The sequence below is a fragment of the Aquila chrysaetos genome, chromosome 8 (assembly GCF_900496995.4).
Source record: "Aquila chrysaetos chrysaetos chromosome 8, bAquChr1.4, whole genome shotgun sequence".
NCBI lineage: Eukaryota > Metazoa > Chordata > Aves > Accipitriformes > Accipitridae > Aquila > Aquila chrysaetos.
In genome coordinates, this window is record NC_044011.1 from 23,905,194 (window position 1) to 23,928,031 (window position 22,838).

The following is a 22,838-nucleotide window of genomic DNA, read 5'->3' on the forward strand; positions in this document are numbered from 1 at the left end:
CTAACCTTGATTTCTATTTAAAACCCTTTAATAAAAGGGTTATAAATGGAGTAATATGCTCAGAAACACTTGCTGTTAGTGTGAGTCCTACCACTTTTACAACTTCATGCTTATTACTTAAAAGCCACTCATCACCAAGACATTTGTAGCAACATGGTTGTAAACTCTAGACCTGGGACCTTCACCATTTAAAACAACTAAGTTTCCTCAATTAGTTCCTGCAGGAAATAAAAATATCTTAGAAATGTCCCCGCTTCCCTAACAATGCACATTTCTTGGAGTATCTGCTTTTCTCGGCTCCATGTGGAAAACATTCTGACAGAATTTCCCACCGACACCAGAGAGATTAGCATTGTAAGACGGTTTTCAGACCTGGTCCAGTAGTTGCTAAATTTCACACACATCCATGGGTCAATAAGGAAGCCACCTTGGCTGTTGTAGGTTACATCCTAGTTTCCCTGTCTGCGTCACTTGTACAGATGTATTTGCACAGGTCACATACCACACATCACTTGCTGGAAAAACAGTCAGCCAAGCTGGCAGCTGAACCATGGGGAACGATTTTCCTGAAAATCAAGCAATCTCTAAAATGTTAATATGTTGAGGACGTTACGCTCCTTTGTAGGTCAGCTGCTGCAGTGTGCTTATGAAGTCCTCCGGAGGCATGAGAGAGCTATACAATAACCCAGCTCCTCCACTTTCTCAGGAGGGCCTGTGTAAACAGAAAAGCCCATGCTACACTATACCAAGGTCAGTGAATTCAGATTGCATCAAAAAAGGGGCAAATTTTACAGACAGTGATCTCTCTCTTTCTCCCCAAAGAAAACACTCCATCAACCCCCAATGTACAAATATCGATCCCTATCGGACAACATGGACAAACGTATCCTGCAGGATTCTCCCCAGGCCTCTACTTCTCCACAGCAGCTACAACATAAATTAAGAGATCCCATAATTTACAGCAGAGCTAACTGCATTTGTTAAGCGAAGTCCCTCATCCAGTCAAGTCTTAATTAAACATTGATGTCTCTCAGCTTGGGGAAAAAAAACCACAAACCCTCAAAATTTACACTGAGAGCTCCTGAGAGAAGCAGGTAGAAAAACTGAAAATAAAATCACATGCATTTTAGAATAAGCAGATCTGATTCATTCCTGCCCACATAAGCCATGACAGAGTGGGAGGAAGTGTTCCTCCAGCTCTTTTCCACGTGGTTCCTCTAAGAGATGGACCTCAAAGGATGTCTGGTGGATGTTCTGAATCAAGTCCCTGGCCACATTTCCTCTCCAGCCAGTGACACTTACTTTTTATGAATTGTTAACCATTTATAGGACAACTGTCAAAACAGTGGTTAATGACTCACTGCAGTCCTACACTAGTTGACTTACTACCGCAAGAGGTTGCGAACCTCAGTCAAATCTGAGAAATAAACTGAAAGTATATTCCCTCCTTACTCACCTTTGTGAGCTGCAGAAGGGCTCTGCACTTCCCCACAAAAACCTAGGACACAGCCAACGTCTCCAAAGGTGTAGTAAATGCTGCTCCCTACAGTGCTGATAAGAACTATGGCAAATTTTTCAGAATAAAACCAGATAAACTGAACCTGAGGCTCAGTAGATAAAGGACCTTTGGCTTCATGCTACTCTCTCTTTCGTACAAGTAGTTTTAAGTGTGCTTTGAATACTCATATAGATTATTCCACTTCCAGTAATCACTTTGCTGTTTTAAGACCACACACATTCATAAAAACTCGTTACTTTTTAAGAATGAAGCCAAGAGCTTAAAGCAGCATTCTCAGTGACTTTAGAATTAACAAAATATTACACGTTAGAACATTAAGAACCTAAGTTTAAATAATGACAATTATGGAAAACAACAGAACTCAGATCTGCTAATGGGAATCATATCTGATGGTTTGGCTTTGCTCATAGTGCTGAGTAGCTTTAGCTCAACGGACTTGGGCTTCTCAAGTCCAAGTATTTTGATGGCCAACAGTGCATTCAGTGAATCTGCCCAACTGACGCTAGCAGAGAATCTGACCGAGTATCTCGAGGAACTTGGACTAGGTCCACCAGTTCAGCAACGAACATTTCCATAGACCCTATGCCATCCATTGAACCACCCAGCCTTCTTATTCTGGTTCACTTTGGAGAAGAGCCAATGCCTCTCATTGGCAAGATTAGCTGATATGAACTGTCACAGCTCCAAAGTGGAAGGCTCGCACCGCGTGCCTCACTCTAACAAAGCAATACAAATGGCACAACGTGGATAACTTGCTTGACAGCTCCTGCGAAATGTAGTTTTCTATTTTGCTTCGCCTTTGTTGATTCACGAGCTCACGCATCCCTCCAGAAAAGGATGAGTAGAAGTCCAGCAAGTAGTCTACTTCAGAGCACTTTCTATGCCTACAGACACACAGAACAAGTTACCAGATGACTTCTAAGAAAGACAAATACCAGGCAACCACATTCATGATGGAATAGATCTCTTTATTTTTATTCTGTGTCTATTTCTGAGCTAGTAGAGTAAGTCTTGCTTGGAATCTGCATTTTAAGCAAAAGCCTACTAACGTAACTTTAACTAGACCTCTCAGGATTTTGAGATATATTTATTACAATTTTTAAGAAATATCCTGGTGAGCATTTTGGGAAAGGAACTAATTGGCATACTAAACCTGAGGCAAGCCAGAAATGTCTGAAGCCAGCTACAAGCCTATCACGATGATAAACAGCTCAGGGTCCAGATGTCCATATATGGCAAGACTTCCTATAAGACTGACAGTACTGTATGTGCATTGCGTATGGTTGTTGGATCAGATTCACATTCCTCGGGTATGTTTCTCTGGGAGCTTTTGATTTCCGCTTTGAGGGCTGGCTCAGACCTCCAATTGCTCTTATAAAAAAATATCTGTGACTGAAAGTTGAAAATGTGCAAGATTCTTTCTTTAAGTACACAAACACTCCAAGTCTAGCCACTTTCCTGTAGTCTTGCCAGGTTTTCAGTATGTCTGATACCTGATCAAGTGACTTTTGGGGGGGAAGGAGGAAAAAAAAGAAGGAAAAACACAAGAGAGGAATGTAGCATATCCACACCTGTACATTTTACAAGACTTCACCAAAGGAACTATACCAACTGAAGCTGATGTAGACACACACATACCGTATATAGCTGTGTAAACAAGTCTGCAAGGCCAGTGTACTGAATTCCTAGTTTCAGCAGAAAAAATATACTATCTTAAAAGCATGTGCTGTATAAACATCTGCATGGAAGTCAAAATTAGTGCATTTTAACCATTTTATGCATCAACGCCAAGACGTACTTCTCCAACCCATGACACATTGTCATCAGAAAGGATAAGCTGAAGACTGATTGGACTCTGAAAGAACCACCTTTGCTTCCAGGTTCCCTTCACCCCTGTGCGTACATACACATGCACAAATGAGGTACCCGATGAGTCACACCTAACAGCACAGAAACCAAAATGACAAAAAGGCAAAACCTGATGGACTGTGATTCTTACCCACTTTCGTGGGCTGGTACAACTTGTAATTCAGTGGGCTAATGCCGGATTCACAGTGGTCCAAGACCAGAATTAGTTCTGAAGTCCAAATGCCTATTTAAGTCTTTTTTCTCAGGGCAGCAAGTGGATGGGGCTTGCTGCACTTGGCCCGCAGTGTGAGGACTTAGGACAGATTTATCCTTTAATTTTGGATTTCCTGGCTTTCTGGTGGTTTGTTACTTTTAAACATACTTTTTCTGTCAGTGAGATTCTTAGGTTTTGTTTAATAAAATTGTTTCTCTGAAAAAACCTCTTACATGGAAAGTTATAAAACATGTCTAGAGCCTCTCTCTCTCTCTCTGATGTTCTCCTACCATATTTAGGCATTTAAAAAAGGCATTCTGTTTACCTGGTTACATTTGCATTTTGGTATGCATGTCATACATAGTTTGGTACACATATTATTTACCCAGCACTGAGGCCATTGGAGTCCTTCAAGTAAATACAGATTTCAGGAGGCCTCATGGGTATGGGAACATACATTGTTTACCATAACTGTTCTACTGGGATTATTTTTTTTCTTTCAGAGCCAATTTAATTTCTTTTAATGGAGAGTTTCAAGTAGAAGAAATGACATCCAAATGACTTTACCAGCCAAAGTACAGTGCTGGCAGAATATAAATAACAGTTTTACAGTACAATATATCCTACTGAGGCTTTACATGAAAATGTTTCTTTTTCCCTCAAGAATCCGGTGCATACATATTGCTGTATCATAGCGTGGAAGTATGCCTACATATGGAAGGATGGAAAGAAGGGGGGTATGGCAGTGGGAGAAAGCCTCCATGCAAAAGATGGTATCTTTTTAAGATGTCCATCAGATTTCAGTTTGCCTAATAAGATGCATTAAGCCGGTCTCTCTCATTAAACACTAACATACTTCTACAGGTCAAAAGCCAAAACGCTGGCATTCCTTGCGTTAAAGCGGAGGTCAAACAACATGACATCACTGAATATTCAAATGATACATGGGGGGGTGGGGGAAGAACCATTCTCCTGGTTAAAAACAAAAAAAAAAAAAAAAGAAAAAGAAAACCATAACAGTTATCTGCAATGATTCAATACAAGCCACAATGCTTAGGTCTTGGGTTCGGTCAAATACAAACCACAGCGTTAAGGTTTTGGCTGAGTGCGGTGGCATGCCAGCCTCTTCTTGTTGCGATCCTGGGGTGGACCATCAGCAAGGTTGGGAAGCAGGGATATGCGAGGAACGTGTTGCTCAGAAATGACAGCTGCACACACGCAGTGGGAAAATAATAGCCACTTCTTCCACGCTTCAGACTCCGGCCGCTGTGCCAAATATTTCAGAGTAAATAGGCGCTCTCTCTATTCATAGAGAGCATCTATTAGGGAAGGAACACATTACAAATATTCAGTATGATTCAGTGGTACACAGAGTCAATTTATACCCGGTAGCGTAATTATACCTTTTTTTGGTGGTACCAAAGCGCCGGGACCGTTCGCCACCGGGCACCCCGAGGCGAGGGCCCCGCCGGCCGGCCGCCCCCGGGCAGCTCGGCGGGCTCGGGCCACCCCCGAAACCACCCGCCTCCCGTCCCCTCTGCCCGGGGGAGGGACGAGGGGCGAGCGGGGAGAACGGAGGAAGGGAAACGGCGGATTCCCCCGGCCGCCCCTGGCAACCGCCCCGCCGCCCCCCTCGCCCCTTCCCGCCGGACCCGCCGCCCGCCTCGAAATAACGCGCTGCCGGGGGGTTGGGGGGGGGGCCGGGAGCCGCTGGCAGCGGAGGTGACTCACGTTTAAAAAACATCAGGATGAAAAATAAAAAGATGGGGGGGGGGGGGGGTGCAGACGGAGGAATGCGGGAGTCAGGGGTCAGGGCCGCTCCGGGGCGGCGGCGGCGGCGCGGGGCGGGGCGGGCGGCGCGGCGCGGCGCGCAGGAATGCGCGGAATGTCGCTGTTTGTCCGCGGCCCCATTCAGCCCATTGGCGAGGCCGCGCCGCCGCCGCGTATAAAGGGGCGCCCGCCCCGGCACTCCGCAGTCACACAGCCGCTCTCCCGCCGGACTCGGAAGGAGCGGAGCGGAGGAGAGCGGAGCAGCGCAGCACCGAGCAGCCACCCGCCGGCCCACCGCCCACGACAGGCCCGTCCGCGCAGCGCCGCTGAGGAGACTCGCCCGGCGGGAAACTCTCCTCTCCTCTCCTCTGCTCACCTCACCTCGGCTCACCTCCCCTCACCGCCCCTCCGCCGGGCAGCCCGACGCCGCTGCCTGCCCGACACCGCGCCGCCCACAAGCCGACGACCGCCGCGGGATGGCCCCCGCCAGCTTCGCCGTAGCCCTTCTCCTCGCCCTCCTCAGCCCGGTAAGTGCCGCCGCCCGCGGCGCCGCCACCCCCGGCCCGGCCGGCGCGGTCCCGGCGGCGGCCCTGACGCCCCTCTCTCTCTCTCTCTCTCTCTCCTCCCCCCGCCGCTTGCAGGAGGCGCAGGGCCAGGAGTGCAGCGGGCAGTGCCAGTGCGGCGCGGGGCCCGGCCCCACCTGCCCCGCCGGCGTCTCCCTGGTGCCCGACGGCTGCGGCTGCTGCCGCGTCTGCGCCAAGCAGCTGGGCGAGCTCTGCACCGAGCGCGACCCCTGCGACCACCACAAGGGACTCTTCTGCGACTTCGGCTCCCCCGCCAACCGCAGGATCGGCGTCTGCACCGGTGAGTGGGGGCCGGGGCTGCCGCCGGCCGGGGGGGACGGGGGCCTGCCGGGCTGGGGGCCAGGGAAGGGGGAAGCCGGGGCTGCGGCCCGGCCTCGCTGCCAGCACCCGCCCGCCTCCCCCTCCGCCTCACCCTCCGCCTCCTGCTCCTCGCAGCTCGGGACGGAGCCCCGTGCGTCTTCGGCGGCATGGTGTACCGGAGCGGGGAGTCCTTCCAGAGCAGCTGCAAGTACCAGTGCACCTGCCTGGACGGGGCGGTGGGCTGCGTGCCCCTCTGCAGCATGGACGTCCTCCTGCCCAGCCCCGACTGCCCCTACCCGCGCCGGGTGAAGCTCCCTGGCAAGTGCTGCGAGGAGTGGGTCTGCGACGAGGCCAAAGAGCAGACCGCCGTGGGACCTGCTCTCGCTGGTGAGTGGGGGTCCCTCTGCGGATGGCAGCCTGGGGGGAAGAGGCACCCTGCATGGAGGTTGAAGGCGGTGGGACGGGTTGACGTGGAGCACCCTGGCAGCTAGAGCGCTGCAGTAAGTGGAGTCATCCCACAGATAAGTGTGGCTGCTTGAATTTCTCAGGAAACGGAAGAGAGCCTTTAGCAGGGCATGAGGTCAGGCAGTGGTCTCATCTGGCTTGTCTGTCTCCTGCAGCCTACAGACTGGAAGACACTTATGGTCCAGACCCGACAATGATGCGTGCCAACTGCCTGGTTCAGACCACGGAATGGAGTGCTTGCTCCAAGACCTGTGGCATGGGCATCTCAACCAGGGTCACCAATGATAATGCCTTCTGCAGACTTGAGAAACAGAGCAGACTCTGCATGGTCAGACCTTGCGAAGCAGACCTGGAAGAGAACATCAAGGTAAATAGTCTCATCTTTATGTATGATCTATGAGGATGCTTCCGTCCACTAGCAAAAACCCAGTGTCTTACCAAAAAATGCACAGTTCTGACAGGTAGTCAGTTTCAAGTGGCTCACCTTCCAATTTGAGTTTTGCCCCAGCGGTGAATAGTTTACAATTAAATGTCCTTAATTTTCTCTTGCGCTGTATTATGGCACTATGTAAGACACTCTTGCCTAATGGAAATATAATAAGGATTAGCGTGTCTCCTTGCCCTTAGCTTGCAAGCTTAGTGCTGCGTGAAAGCCTACCTTCTAAACATTTTGTATTCACTTATATCCTGACAGAAAGGCAAAAAGTGCATTCGCACCCCCAAAATCTCCAAGCCCATCAAGTTTGAGCTGTCTGGCTGCACCAGCGTGAAGACCTACAGAGCTAAGTTCTGTGGTGTCTGCACTGACGGGCGCTGCTGCACACCCCACAGAACAGCCACCCTCCCCGTGGAGTTCAAGTGCCCTGACGGGGAGATCATGAAAAGGAAAATGATGTTCATCAAGACCTGTGCGTGCCACTACAACTGCCCGGGAGACAATGACATCTTTGAGTCTCTGTACTACAGAAAGATGTATGGAGACATGGCATAAAGCCAGAAGGAGACGCTAACTAGATTCTCAACTTGAACTGATTTGCATCTCATTTTGTAAACATGATTCAATAGCACAAGGTATTTAAATCAGTTTTTTTTTTTTTAAATTTCAACAAACTGCTCCATGTGACTTAAGACAATTTTTCTACTGACCCCACATGGTGGTTTGAAGAACGTAAAACGGACAGTGGGACCACAGCAAGACACAGCTTCAGAACATGTTGTTCATGAGGTGGTGTGAAGGGGTTAAGGGAAATAGGCAGGAAAAGCAGATTCAAGCAAATGTTCCCTTAATGTGGTACAGCATGCTTCATCTAGTAGTGCAATTGAGAAGGAGACCCTTAGCGTATTTGCTGGTGCTGGTTTAGTGACAGCAACAGCTGGGATGCAAACCCTCACCCAGCAACATGCTAAGTAGAAGGTGTTCTGTTAGTCAGGACAGTAATGTTTCAGCTCTGACACTCTGATTCATATGGCTTGGTCAACAAGAATCAGAATCATGTCTATTAGACTGGACAGCTTGTGGCAGTTAATTTACCTGTAACAAGCTACTTCTTATTAATATTGTAAATACTGTGTGTATATATATTTGTACAGTTATCTAAATTAATTTAAAGTTTTGTGCCTTTGTTTAATGCTTTGAAATTTCAATGATAGCCTTCTTTTTTGGAACAAGGTAGGTAGGATTTAAAGCTTGTTTGACAATGCATTCAAAGCATGAAGTAGATACTCTAGTGGAAATTGTTCAGATAGGGCCAAATGGTGAGTTGAGATCACGATGGAGATTGTTAGAGTTGAGGTGCCTGCATCCTTACAAAGCATTCATCTGGCAAAATACATTTACTCCACTTTATTGGACAAGTGGCTTTAAGAAAAGTGGCTCTTCTGTAGCTCATCAGTCTTTCCACTTGAGCATTTGTTTCTTTCTTTGACTATGGCTCTTTTTGGACAGTTTATTTGTTGAGAAGTGTGACCAAAAGTTACATGTTTGCACCTTTTTAGTTGAAAATAAAGTATTTATATTTTTTATATAAATGGCTTGGTATTTCATTTACCTTTAGTCTTCACTATTCCTTTACATATTCTTAAAAGGGCTTGGCTTTGCACTAGATGAAAATCAAGTAATGCATGGTGGGGTTTTTGTCCAGAAGCACATGTGCTTATGAATAAGCTAATGATTTATGGTTACTTATTCTGTTGCTAGTGAACCAACTGTAGTTTGTTACTCGTCTGAATTCAGAATGGAGGGCAGGGGCAGGTTTGCTTTGCCAAGCCAAGTATTGCATTAGAAAGTGCAGCAGGTTCCTCGTGCATCACATGTGGTGGCTTTAAAATGAGCCAGCTGGTCACCATAGTATTCAACTCCTGCCGTAATATACCATGCCACATGTTTTAATTTCATTGGAGTGTTCCACTGGTTATGATTTGTTTTCAACTAAGGCAAGGAAAATGTTTTTAAAGTATCTGCATTGAAGTGGCTCCTGACTAGAGTCAAATCCAGAAGTCCAAAATTTGGTAAAATTCTCATTGAAGATCTAGTGAGTTGTATTGTAAAAATCACAGAATAACACAGGTTGGAAGGGGCCTCTTTAAGATCTTCTGATTTAACCTTCATGCAGAGCAGGGCTAACTTAGATGTGGTTTTACTTGAATTAAGACCTTAGTATGGTGTGGTAGACAGAGCACTGAACTTTGATGGCAAACACCTGGGCTATCTTCCTACTTGATGACCGGGGCAAATAATTTGACGTGACAGTTCTGTCTAAAGTGTCCATTGCTTCAAACTCTTGCAGGCCCACAGATGAGAAGTAGGAGCTACACATTTTGATAATGGTCCAAACATCTTCTCAGATAAACAAAAAAACAATAGAAGGACAGTTGCGAGTGACTTGCCTCACCCCCCTAAATCTAAAAGGAAAGCTTCAGTCCTGTGCTAGGTCCTACATTAATAACAGACTTTTTTTTGTCCATTTATTAAGACAAGGGGATTCTTTGAATTTAAAATTAACCTTTGATCTAGAAGCATTAGTTCTTGTTTTCAGAAAAAACATGTACTCTCCAACAAGAATCCTTTTCAGGCAAACAAGTTCAATCTGGAATTTCCTGATGGTGAAAGAGTGTTAGCTTACAAAAATGTCCATCCTTCCTGAGAACCTTCCAATCCTGTTGATTTCAGTTAGCATTAGCAGCAAATCGGTGTAACACCAGCTTTGACTAATGACGGACAACAGAGTCCTAAACTAATGGAAAGTCAATGGGAGTCTTGCCAGTGGCCTCACCAGGCTTTGCACAAGGCCATAGAAGCATTTCCCCTTCCTCTAAAAAATACGAGGAATTCTCCTGGCATGAGGAAGTGGCTTTCTGTGTCCCATATGAAATAGTTTTGGGTAGCCTCTGGCTCTTAAACTCCTTGAGAATCTCCAGCATTTTTTCTCTCTCTCCTTTTTTTTTTTTCCTTTTTCTTCCTTTTTTCAGGTTATGAATATGATGCAGCTGTTCAGTTCACCCTGGAAACATTTCAAACGCTCATACAACCACAAGCACCGGTTGTCCAACTGCTTCTGTGGCTCCACCCCCAAATAAAAAGAAAACTCTCATTTCTAGTTCCAGCAAGGACAGGATGTATGTGGACTTTATAGCCATCACTATAGAAGCTCTCATGATCAGAAGAACAGAAAGAAGTGCAATATACCTGGCAGGTTGGGATTAATGCCCTTAAGAGATAGGGTGTTTATGATGCTGCTCAAGCCCGTTCATTAACAACTCTGCCCTGCGTTCTTTTACAAATTGATATCAGACATTATAATGAATAGCCATTCCTTATAGCATCAATCTCTTGAGCCTCGTGACCAGCTCATGAGATTCAGGTTCTGTTGCCAGTCCTTGGCAGCGTGGGCTGTATCTCAGACACCTAAGCTGCACAGCACTGTGGCCTCCCCTGGCACTGTCTACCAGCTGTGCCTGGCTACAGGGCCAGAGAGCAGCAGCAGTACTTTAGTTTAGAAAGGCCATCTGTAATTAGACACTCACAAAGGGGCTCCCCCAAAACAACTTGGGACCACAACCTATTCCCTGCCTGGTAATGCAGTGATGCAGCTGCTTTGCCTGCCATCTGACAAATTATCACACTCCTTCACAGGCCAGCAGAGAAGGACAGAAGAGGCCTCCTGTCAGAATATTTTAATGGTGGTTTGCTGTTGCCAGTGTGAATTAAAATAAGGAAGTATGCTGCATATGCAAATCTGTTTAGCAAGTTTTTGCTCTCCCCTGAGCATATCAAGGATCATAAATCTCAGCTATCACTGCATTATAATGATTCGCACTCCTTTTTTTTCTAGGAACACACGTAGTCTTCTGACAGAAGCATGCATTTTACACCGTTTCATAGGTGCTAGACCTCTGAAGGTTTTATCTCTGAAGGTAAAGAAATTTAAATACTTTGTTATAAGGTCTCCTAGAGGTGTAGGTAGGCATCATACTGTTTGTAAGACTTTCTTTTAAAGGTATCCTGGGAAAACGGAGCCCTTGTGTGGAATTTATGGCATCTTAAATGATGGTTAAAATGTGGGCCTTTCAACCGTAAAGGCGTTTCCTGATTTCATTCTTTGTGCCTAAGGTGCATAGATGCAAGAATAAAAACTTGAGTTCAAAAGTCCAAAGTCACTTACGTGGGAGAGAATGTTGGTTCACATTCCTTCCAAAATACCTTGTTTTGGAAATCTGCTTTCGGATGTTTGCAGCCTCAGAAAATCCTATTGTGCAGGTTTGCTACTGTACTTTTAAAATATTTTATTCATATATGAAGGTATATTCATTCAAATGAATAGCTCCTTAAAATGGATCTCCAGCAATACTAATAATACAGTTGGTAAAGGACCACTGTGAAGTCAATAGTCATTTAATAAATGATAGTCAATTAATCATTAAACAGGAATTCAAGGTGGCTGGAGACTAGACTATCAAATAATTTGTGAAGTAATTCTAAACTGTTGTATTTCAGATTTTTTGTACCATAACACTTTTGCATGGATTTGCAGCTTAGCTTTCTAACACAATACAGATGTGAACAACAGACACGGATTATAGCCCTTTCATATGAAATAGGCTCTACTCTCCAGATGGAAATTTGTCAGATTCCTCAGAGCTAAGAAACATCCAAAAGACACTAGTTAAGAAACTCTTCAAGAATGAGCCACTTTTAACGATCCATAACCACACAGGAACAAATAAGTCTTTGAATAATATCCAGTTGTTTGTCTCACAAAGACAGGGACTCAGCTGAGAAAACTGACTTTTGGACACCACTAGAAATAGCATACTCTTAACTAGATCATTTGTAGTTTTTTTTCATGTAGCATAGCTTTTTCAGACATCACACTTGAAGAAAGCACTCGTACCATTACACTGAAAAGGACATTAAATGTAAGAAGGAACAGTAATATTCTTACCTAAACATATAATAATTCAACCATTCTGACTTTGCATCCTACCACCAAAAACCTAAGTTCTTTAAAAACAGTGCTTAAATGTGGCTTTAACTGATGTTATACTATGCCTACATATGGAAGTAGTTAGCAAGGAGTAGTTGGGATGAAATACCAGTGTAAGGCTTTGCCCAAAACCCAAGAAGAATCCGAGAGAGGAAGTAGCTCAGTTAACTTATTTTTCCTCTCATTTTCCACTTTTTTTCCTCCCTGCAGTTCCTTTGATTCATGCCCATAAATGGACATACCAAAAGCCACCACATTCTCACAGTGTTTTTCAGCCTGCCTGGAACCAGGAAATACCAGGAATTTCTTCAAGGAACCTGTTCCCAAACTGTACTAAAGCCTTCAACACATTTAGCATTTGAACAGAGCATAGAAGCATGACTAAGGTCCCATGTCCACTGCATGATCCTGCATTGCTCCTGCATCAGAGAACAACTGCTTGCAGTCATTACCGCTAGCCCTGGCTGTTGCAGCTCTTCTCTGTGCTGGTCCAAGCCCACACCCTCAGAGAAGTGAATTTGGGACAATTCTGAAAAGTCCCCCCAGAAGCATCTGACTGTGTATTGTGGCAGCATTCCTCAGCTCCTGTCTGTTATTGGGGCAGTGCCAAATGCAGGAGTATTTACGTTTGCTTAATGGTAAGTAAGTCCAACCCTAATAGTAGTATAATAGTGTTTATGCTGTGAGGAACAAAGCATTTTACAGCCTTGCGAGCAGGACCAAAAGGTTGCTAACACGGTACTGCAGTGTAAACACAATCCAGTGGTGCCTCCATTCATTACTCAGCCCCATTAATTGGGCCACTGAAAGAAATGCACAATCCAAAGAAATGTTTGTTGTTTTAAATTAGTCCTATTAAAAGCAGGTATTTAACAGCTTTCAGCAGCTATGAAATATGTTTTCCTGCTCCTGAGCTAAATGCTAAGAACCAGCTTTTCAGCTGGTTTTCAGGACTTAGGTCAGCCTAGCTAATTGACACAGCTGCAGTCACACTGGTTTAGACCACCTGTGGCCCAAAGTCCTGAGGCTGTACGATGTCAGGGGAACCGCACAGGGCTGTGTGCCTGGGAAGGCTCCCAAGAGGACACAGGCTGGGTCCTGGGGCATTTGCTGGACAATAAGCACTTGCAGCAGCATAAATTGCACAGGAAAGTATTCTGTAAACAGCTAAAATTACAATGTACTAGGGAAGTGATAAGCCAGAGTATCTGGTAAATGAATGGGATGGAGAAGGATTCAAAGTAGATCTGAAATACTGTTCAAGCTTTAGACAATGTAACACCTGGGAAGGTATTAGATATAATCTTAATACACTGTGATATGATATGATGTTAATTATGCTTTCTTAATTATGTATTTCTTAAATCATGCAATTAAAAAAAAAAGGTCTTTATTCTTCACCAAAGAAGACATTTGATGTCTTCTGATGAGAGATCATTTCAACATTGACTTTGTGATGTGGCACAACACCATGGTCTGAAGGAACTTACTTTGCCCTAACTCTCAGGCTTTGGTTACATCCCATGTGCCGAGCCATCCACTGATCCAAGGACAGATATGGCCCAGACGACGTCTGTAATGGCGCTCTGCTATCACACAGCTCCAGCCCCAAGTGGAGAGCCTGGCAGGAGGAGAGGAATGGTAAAACAACAGAAAACAGATCAGCTAAACAGATGGCCATCCCTCTGGGGTTCAGCTTCACAGCCAACAAGAGCAAGAAAGAAAGGTAACACTGTGCAAAATTTGCACCTTCTTGTCTGTGAATCAAGAGCAAGAGAGAAATGCGTATCTGATGAAAATCATGAGAATAGTTGAGGACCACTACATGCTGTAAAGCCAGGGAGTAAAAGTACAGAGTCTTGCTAAGAAAATACTTCTTTTCACAAACTTCCAATTTCTGCCACCCTAAGGAAGGTCAGTGTTAGAGTTCATTGATCTCAGTGGAAAAGAGTATTTGTTTTGACTTAATTCTCAAGAACACCATGTATGCAAGGGAGCAAATATGCAGAGCAATGGAAATATGTAAAGAGTCATATACGGCCTTTTCCATTGATACATATTGTTCTAATTCTAGGCTTGTTCTGAGGTCAAAAAGTCCAAGGTCAATAAGTTGATCAAGGTTCTAAAATCTAATGTGGTAGGAGTTAATGAAGAAGGCCAGCTCACCTTATCTTGGGAACTGCCATGAGTGTCTCTCCATGGGTTTTCCCATCAGCATTGTAGCTGTAGTTGCCTATCTGGGGGATTCTGCTCAACTGAGATTTTTCTTCTGCGTGTGACTGCGAAGATTTTTATAAGGTGGCATATAAATTAAATATTTCTTTCCTTCCGTTGATCCTTCCAGCCACAGCTCTATAGCCAATAAGTAGCCACTTTGGAAAGCACTACATAGATCAGAATGTGCCCCAGCCAGTGATCTCGAATGGATCTCAGCATTGCTAATGCCTATGAGAAAACACCTGGGATCAGCATCGCAAAGGAAGGCACCATTTGGCTTTGCTTGCTGTGTTACATGCTCGGCATTGCTGCTCATCCTTATGTTCCTTAGCAATAATAAACAGCACTGTAGAAGTGCCATTTTATTTTACAGTTCTTTGATTAGATACCCAACAACATGCTATTAGAGAAGAATTGGCGATGTTACCCACATTCAATTAACAGCCAGAGTACCTGACTCAGAGCTAGTTAACATGGGATACATCTAGTGTAAGGATATCCTGTGAGGTCTAACCTTACACACACGCATGGAAGCATGCACGCACGCGCACACACACCTCCATTGTAGCTTTCTGTATTATGTAGTTATTCTCATGAGGCTGCAGTTATAATATAAATGTGTCATATACAATATTCTACTCTATAAATGTGAGTATGCTCATCTTACCCTTTGGAAAACTATACAAATGGGATTTTTAGGTCAGGCTTTTCTGACTTCTGCAAGTATATAATGAGCATGGCAAAACTTGAAAGCACAGCCAGCCTTTGGAGTGCAAGCACCCTCTGGGTAAAAACTTGGTTTCTGTATGAAGAATGAATAGACTTTCTACATGCAGAAATCAAGGAAGACTCTTCTATCCTTAAGAGTGCGTTGATTTCCTACAGCTGAAAAGCAAATTAGAGACTGTTTATGTAATGTTTTCTTTGGCTCCTGCATGGCATTCCCCACAGACCTTATCACAAAACAGTTTAGAAACAACATGTGTACTTGCTAGCAACCACACACAGACATATATGATGGCCCTCTCAACAAAGAGCAGAGCCAAACAAGCAACCGTAATGCTGGCTGATAAAATCTCCTTGTGCTGTATGGTGACTGCTGATTGTGAGAGGCAACAGGTTCTTGTTCCAAATAGTTAACAGTTTTGCCTAAGATATCTCTAAGCTTCTTTATTAGACTTCATTAAACCAGTCTTTGAGTTTTCTGGTGCTCTGTATATCCACACCAGGACAACTTGTGGGCTAGCAGGGTTGCAGAGAAACAGCGTGTCCTTTAGTCGGAAAGTAAAGAATAGTGCATTGGCACCTGTATTTTGTCTGTCTGCTTCTCCAAAACAAGGAGGAGGAAAGAAGTCGGTCTGTCATTTTATTTCATGAGTGCATTTAGATAAAAACTGCTTGTTTGAAGAGGCAGTTTTGGAGCATGTAATTTCTGTTACATGATGCTGTTAATAGATGACGTAGGAAGTACGGCAATATATTCTAACATTTAACCTAGATAGCACTTGCTACACCACCTGAACCAGGACCAGGCTAATGACTCCTGAAACAGCAAGTACAGCCTGTGCTGTGTCCCACACCGGCCCCGTCGGGTCCCAGCTGGCGTGGGGCTCTGCTGCTGGGGGCTGCCCGGCTGAGAGCCGGGGCCCGGGGACCAGGCCGGGCTCTTTCTCTGCATCACACTGACACCGTGTGGCTGCTCTGCAGCTGCAGCACCTCCTGCTCCAGGTACAAACTTTGCCTTCGTATAAATGAAGATAAACGAGCTCATTATGCTCTTTTTGGTGCTAGGCATCTCATTTCTCACTTGAAACAGTTCGTGCTATTTTGTTAAGAAGGATGGTGCGAGCTAAGCATAGACTTGTTTAGAATATAGGAAATATTTCCTATTTTCTCATAAAATATTAAAGTAATAGCTACACAGGTCTGTCTGAGCACCATGCATTACTTAGACATATGATTATACACTCTCCATATCATTGTTACCTATACTAAAGATGCAGAAAACAAAACACCCAAGTGTGCCATTAAGACTCCTCTGGAACGAGCTGCAAGTCACAGGATGAGGTCTTGCTGACCTCCTTTCTCTCCCGCTTCGGGCTGCTGCCATGCTTTGAGCTGGAAGAACGGGAGCCCCTTGCAGACCCTCCCTGGGCTTCCTCTGACTTCCCAAGAGCACCCATCCTGGAGGAACAGATCACAACAATACATCACAATATTTGTCACTAGCAGGTACCCAGAAAAATAATCCGAAAGAGAGGTTTATTTATTAAAGATAATAATAATAAAAAGTTTATTTTTAAATGTCTTGCTTTTTATCTCACATGGCTCTTAGAAATTAATCAACCTTCTCTGGTCCAAGTTTTAGGATAAGCAAGGCTTGCTTCTGCTCCTTAGGTGGGTACGGATGCACACGTAGGTGTTGGGGATCTGTCAGACATCCATGAAATTACCTTACATAATTGCACCTCTTTTTCCAGTTGACTATGTTACAATAAGCCTTTGAGTTAAATTGTTGAAAGGGAAACTCATTTCCCTCCTGATGACTTCAGCATGCATAGACAATGAGTCGTGTCCATTTTGTGTAGGTTTGGTCTGATGAATAGGACTTTGGGTCTGATGCTCTGGATCTAACCTAAACCTACTGTAAAAAAATCTCCAATCCAGCTTTTTACTTGAGATCCAATGCTGTGAAATGGGTTTGGACATACAAATGGCAAGAGGGCTGCTGTGCCTTGTCCTCTGGATCCTCCCTACTGCAGCTGGCCCCCAACTGAAGTGCAGAGCAGAGTCTGGTACATGGACACCTACATTACTTTTAGACTCAAAGAAGTGGTAAGAAATGCCAGGTGTTTGTTAGGTGCATATACTTCCTTCATAAACAAATATGAATAATTTTACAACTTGTTTGAATGACACCTTTATTCAATAGCAGTAGTAATGGACTGGCTGTTCTTAAGTCACTCAGAACCAGAGATTCACCTGAGATTTGCTTTCATTGCTCCTTAAAAGCACTGTGCACCTCATCTTCTGCATGAGCAAAGAAAAGAGGCTTTTTAGAGATGTGTTTCCTCACATGACCTTTCCCAGGTGAACAACTTTTAACACGGGATCTTCACAGACCTTCAGACCTTTGCCATTGACTTCTTAACTAACCTGGCTGGAACTGGTCAGTGAGCCTCAGACCTGGCGCAGGACCCAGAGGCCTTGAGATATCAGTACCACTGGGTCAGGCTGGGGTCAGAAAAAAAACTCTTCTCTTGCCTAGTGCTAGCCTCCTTCTTGGAAAGGCTTGTGGACAGCCCAGCTTTGTGCTCACCATCAGCCCGGTCCTAACTGATCAAATTCTTCAGCTTCTAAATCTCTCCCAAGAGTTACATCGTGTAACTACCTGTGCACAAGCATGGCTTTCAAGTTGCTGGTCTGAGAATCCAAACTTTTCCTTACATAGTTTGCTTTACACAGAAATACCTCTACCCCGTTATTTTCATGTTAAAGGTGGTGGCCCAGCCAAGCAGGTTGAAGAACATGTTTAGGTTAACTTCTCTCCCGAGCACTATATTCCCCTCCTAAGTATTTTGTGTTGTAATTCAGCCTTAGCACAGCTATTCTAGTTGTTTTCAGGACAGCTTTGAAATTCTTATCATCCACACACCCCAACAAAACCATCACTTACATAAAATGCCATCTCTTATACCATCAAAATCTGTCATATATATTACGTGTCTGAGAAAACCATCTTCCAAAGAGAGAGCTAAAATCAATGCAAGTTCTGTTTTCAAAGATGGGGCTTTAGGAGGTGTTTGCCATCTACCAAGTCCCCCAAATTTATCTTCTTATTAATAGTTGAAAATGTTTCCTTTTTACATATTTATCCAAGTCTTTTAGGCCAAACCAGGTTTCTGGTTAATTTTTCTTTTTTAAATAGCCATGTGGTTGTTGTCAATTAATAGAGCCATTCCCTCCAATTCCTAAAGCACTACCCCTCTTCTGATGCCCTTTCAGTAATGGAACAGTTGCAGTCTTGCTGAAATATTTACAACTCAGTGACTGTTGTGGACTCTGGTATTAAGCTCCACATGCCATTTTCTTGTCATACTTTGGATTGACCATCATGTCTTTAATGTAAAAAAATGTCCATCTTTCGTAAGCTTTCTTTTGGCATGGATGATGCTTTGACAAATTCTCCTTGCTTTGCAAAGGATTCATTCTGGACGTTGTAGGAATCTCCACACTTTCTGTATTCAAAGAGCTACACATCAAGAAGCTATGCATATTGAACACAACTTTCATCAGATGCTGAATCTGAATGGCTGTGACCAACAGTTTTCCCAGAGGTGCAGCTATCTATGCCCTCAGATGACAAAGCTATGGAGCCTGCAAGTCAATTTAACAGACATTCCTGATAAGGACTTAGAGCCAGCTAGTGGGTGTGTCTAACAATTGGTGCCGCCTTCCTCAAGGTGTTTTCTGATCTTCCCAAATTTGTTTGCTTTGCCCTTTATACATACTGAGAAATGTCCAATCAAGCTAAAACTCTTCTCTCCTCCATGTGAACAGTGTATCAGTCCAAGTCCTGTCCTCTGGAACTTGAGATCTGCAGCCAAATTTGTTGACTTAATAAAATACAGTCTTTACCACTCAGTCCATTAGCTGACTTTCCTCTGAAGTCATGAGTGTTCATTGCCAGAATACCCCACCTCTCCAGTTTGAATCAGGCTATTTTGGCTGCAGTGTGTTCTGATCTTGCAGTATATGGGGGCAAGGGGTCTGGGCTCATGCTTTTGCTGGTTTTGGTTTTCCTTTTTTTTTGCAGAAAGCTGTGGACAACCTGGTTTATATTATGTAAGCTCCAAGATTACATCCATTTCTGCAAGATATCCCTAGAACAGTTATTCCCCCCAGTGATGAAGTGGTTGATACAGAGTCACACTGCATTTTTGCTCCGCTGAAGCCAGCAGTGGGAGTTAGCAATGCACATTTATGTGATTTTAGCTCATTTGTACAAGGAAAGAAAAGTGTTAACATCTGCAGTGTAATAAGTTCCACTGGCATGTCTGATACACAGGATATACAATAATTTATATGAAAAAAACCTTCCTCAGTCATAGGAAGTCGTAGCATAACCACCTTCCACAGAATTTTTTTTATTCTTTACATGGCAGTAATTGAGTTCTCCCAGTGCTCTGGTGTCTAAAAATTGTAGTAGGAGTGTTAGCTAATTAAAAGAATGTGAAGTATTTCATAAAAAGCCTAGGAAAGCCCATTCTTTTCCAGGTGGTTTGCCTGGATTTCTACTGTCCCAGGGCCATATTTCCTTAGAAAATGTACACTGAAGAGAACAGATCTTTTCCCAGTTATCTCAGATTAGACCAGAAGAGGGCCGGATATCACCAGCAAATGCAGTTGCATTCAGTATTTGTTTAAAGTAAAATGCATCCATACGTGATTATTAAACTTTGCACCTCCCCAAACAATTTATTTTGAACAGCAGAAGCAAGTGTATGTCATTCCTTTCTCCAGTTTAAAGAGACTAGGTACAGTTTTAAACATATATACAGCACTATAACAAAGAGTATAATTAAAATTCTGTAGTGAACTGTACCAACTTATGCAGCCAGCAGGTACAAGATTTAAAAGCGAATTCATCACCCTCAAGCAGCACACTTTTTGCCACCCACAAATTCAAAGCTCCAGTAAAGACGCAGAGTGGCAAAGGTAAGGCCTCCAGCACAGAGAGATACAAAGAGACAAACAAATTCTCTTTCAAGCCCCAGGCAGAGGCTGGTGCTGAAGCGCAGTTTTGCCAGAGTGCCATGAACACAGAGTCTCATACCATCTAGACTGACTTTCAGCCATGCATATATGCCTCATAGGCATGACGAAAGGGCCCTTCCGCTGTCATTTGATCAGGGGGAGATCAGTCAGGAGCTTTGGGGCCACTCAAAATTTTTCCATCCCGCTGTAGGCTGTAGTCTCCCTGCTGAAATAAAACAAATAAAAATAGAAAGGACTAAACCTGCAATAAAGGGCAACACAAATTTAACACATGTTGTGGCTGAAGAGGAATATGATAATTTGCAATGGCATCCTCTAAAATCTGTTGCCAGGCTTCCATAATTATTGCAAGTTTGTCCACGGTCTCCATAGCAGCCCTTCCTGAGGCTCAAGGCCAGTGTGGTGACTCACAGCAGTTCAGTGAGGGACTCGACTCCTTTCCAAGGGAGTCTGAGTCACAGGATGCCAAACCTGGACTGGTTTCCTGTAACATAGAGGTTCCCAAACTATGGTAGACGTACTGCTCACGATACACAAGGCACCTCAGTGTGGTGCTCCAACACCTCCCAGGGTGTACAAGGGTAAGCAGGAGACATTGCTGCTGCTGCCACTGGCAGTGGTGGTATCCAAACAAAAATATTTGGAAACTTCTGCTTTAGTAAGTTGCTGGGCTCATGCTAACTCTGTCCCTGAACTCCTCAGAGGAGTAAAAACAGTTTACCACAGCACGGCAGTAAAAGAGCCGAGTATAGCGCTCATCGTGAGCCCTGGGATGGTTTCCTAACCTCATTAGCGGTGCCACTGTGGGCACAGAGTGTTGCAGCAGCTGCCCTGTGACCCTGCAGAGGAGAGGTCCCTCACAGTGCTGTCACCCCTGAGCATCCACCCCAGAGTGATACGATGGGCAACGCAGCCTGGCACAGGTGCCGCCTCAGCAACGGTCTTGAGCTTTGCAGCAGATCTTGGAAGAAGGGAGGTCAGAAATGAGGTCTCTCCTCCCAGTTGAGTGCCCTAACCACAGATTTATGCTTTCTTTTATATCCCTTCTTTTCTTCTCGTCCCCATGAATCTCATTTTCCTGGAAAAGTGGGTGCCCTCCCATGCAGCAGTGGTACCTCCTCCCAGCTTGCCAAGCCTGGTTTATAACCTTGTATTTAAAGGGATAATTTTGTACTTTGAATCTTCTCAGACTAAGGGAAGGCAGAAGCCCAGGCCACCCACTCGCCGGATGAGACAGGGCAGCTTCTGGCAGGTGCAGTTAGCAGACGGCTGTTGTGCACTGGGCTGAACACAGTGGTTTAGTGGGTGCTGAATTTGTCAAGAACAGATTTGCGAGAACAGACCTGACTCAAATACAGACAGTTAGATATTGCTTCATTTTCTCAAAATGCAGTGGATCCTGAGGTAAAAAAAAGACCAAGAAACCTGTAACACATTAGTCAAGTGAATTACCTCACAGTTACTGATGCGAGCAGCCAGCGATATAAATCTGTATTGCCTGAATACCTCTGAAGGGACAATTCCACATGCATTTCTTCAGCAGCAAAACCATCCTGAGACGTCCTCTGCCCCACTCCTCATTCCTGCTTTGCCATCCCAGAGCCATCAGCTTCTCAGGTATGTTAAGGCTTGGCTGCCCCAAATCATTTCACAACCCATTTCATTCCTGAAGTAACCAGCCCACCCCACTGCTTAACTCATCCCAGTTAGACAGCCCATGATCTAACCCAGATGTCCCCTGTTGCAACTTCAGGCCCTTTTTCCTTTCTTCCTGAATGTAACAGTTGCAAGGACTAGATTAGCTCTGTCCACCCTGGAACAACCTTTTAACATCTATGAAGACTCCTACCACATTCTGCCTCAGCCACCCTTTCCTTACCCTGAGCAAACACCATTGCTTAGGAGATGGAGACTGGTCAGCACCTTCCCTGTATCAGTGGGCACCAACTGCAGCCTACAGCATCTCCTGGTGCCTTCCCTGAGAATGCCTGGTGACACACGACACTGCTAGGCACATCCAGACTGACAACCTTTACTCTGCCCCTCCACTGCCTTTTTTACCTGCAAGGCGGCCAGACTACACAGCAGCTGACATTAAGAGGCAGTTACACTGAATAACACTGACAGTCATGTCATGACAGTGCTGCTATGACACCTTCCAGTTTCACCTAAGAATGCTCAGTGGAGCTCCGATACCATCCATCAGCTGAAACAGAAAATATTTTACATCCAGATAGACAAAGCTGTAGGTTTTTTGTAGAACTATGAGTTTGATGGTGGCTGTAGCATGCTCCTTGGGGCTCATCGGGCTTCAAAAACACAACCCAGTATCTGCTGTCCTGGGGTATCACCAGCCACTGGATACATGACTAGCACCAGCATTTATTCACAATGCTCTGACACCACCATTACAAATGTTTCTGAACACCAAAGATGAAGAAATAAAAGAAGCAAAACTATTTACACTAAGATTAAATCAGGATAACTCTCTTCCTTGTCAAGTTAACTTGTCAGTTTCTGGCAAAGCCACACCCCAAACCCCTCTCAGCCACTACTCTTGATGACCATAACAACAGGTTTCACAGCCCCTCTCCCTTCCAAAAATCCTTCCTAGGTCAAACCAGCAGTCATCTGCTTGAAGCCTATCCTGTTCCATCTTT

General features: G+C 44.6%; 1 protein-coding gene and 1 long non-coding RNA gene across 2 annotated transcripts; one reads left to right on the forward strand and one right to left on the reverse strand.

Annotated features, from left to right (window-relative positions):
* Positions 1–2,466: 2,466 nt before the first annotated feature.
* On the reverse strand, positions 2,467–5,060 carry LOC115345067. Its single transcript, XR_003924710.1, has 2 exons — positions 4,985–5,060; positions 2,467–4,900 (listed from the first exon to the last, which is right to left on the reverse strand). It is a non-coding gene; the product is annotated as an uncharacterized LOC115345067 (long non-coding RNA).
* A 469-nt stretch (positions 5,061–5,529) lies between these two features.
* CCN2 (cellular communication network factor 2) lies at positions 5,530–8,722 on the forward strand. The gene is made up of 5 exons (XM_030023282.2): positions 5,530–5,878; positions 5,993–6,215; positions 6,371–6,622; positions 6,856–7,067; positions 7,395–8,722. The coding sequence occupies exons 1-5, from the start codon at positions 5,828–5,830 to the stop codon at positions 7,689–7,691; spliced, it is 1,035 nt and encodes a 344-aa protein (XP_029879142.1). The 5' UTR covers positions 5,530–5,827; the 3' UTR covers positions 7,692–8,722.
* The last annotated feature ends 14,116 nt before the right edge of the window (positions 8,723–22,838 follow it).

Coding starts and splice junctions, on each gene's coding strand:
- CCN2 (XM_030023282.2), top strand. CDS start 5,828: ATGGCCCCCGCCAGCTTCGCCGTAGCCCTTCTCCTCGCCCTCCTCAGC. Junction 5,879..5,992: donor TCCTCGCCCTCCTCAGCCCG/GTAAGTGCCGCC, acceptor CGCCGCTTGCAG/GAGGCGCAGGGCCAGGAGTG. Junction 6,623..6,855: donor CGTGGGACCTGCTCTCGCTG/GTGAGTGGGGGT, acceptor TGTCTCCTGCAG/CCTACAGACTGGAAGACACT.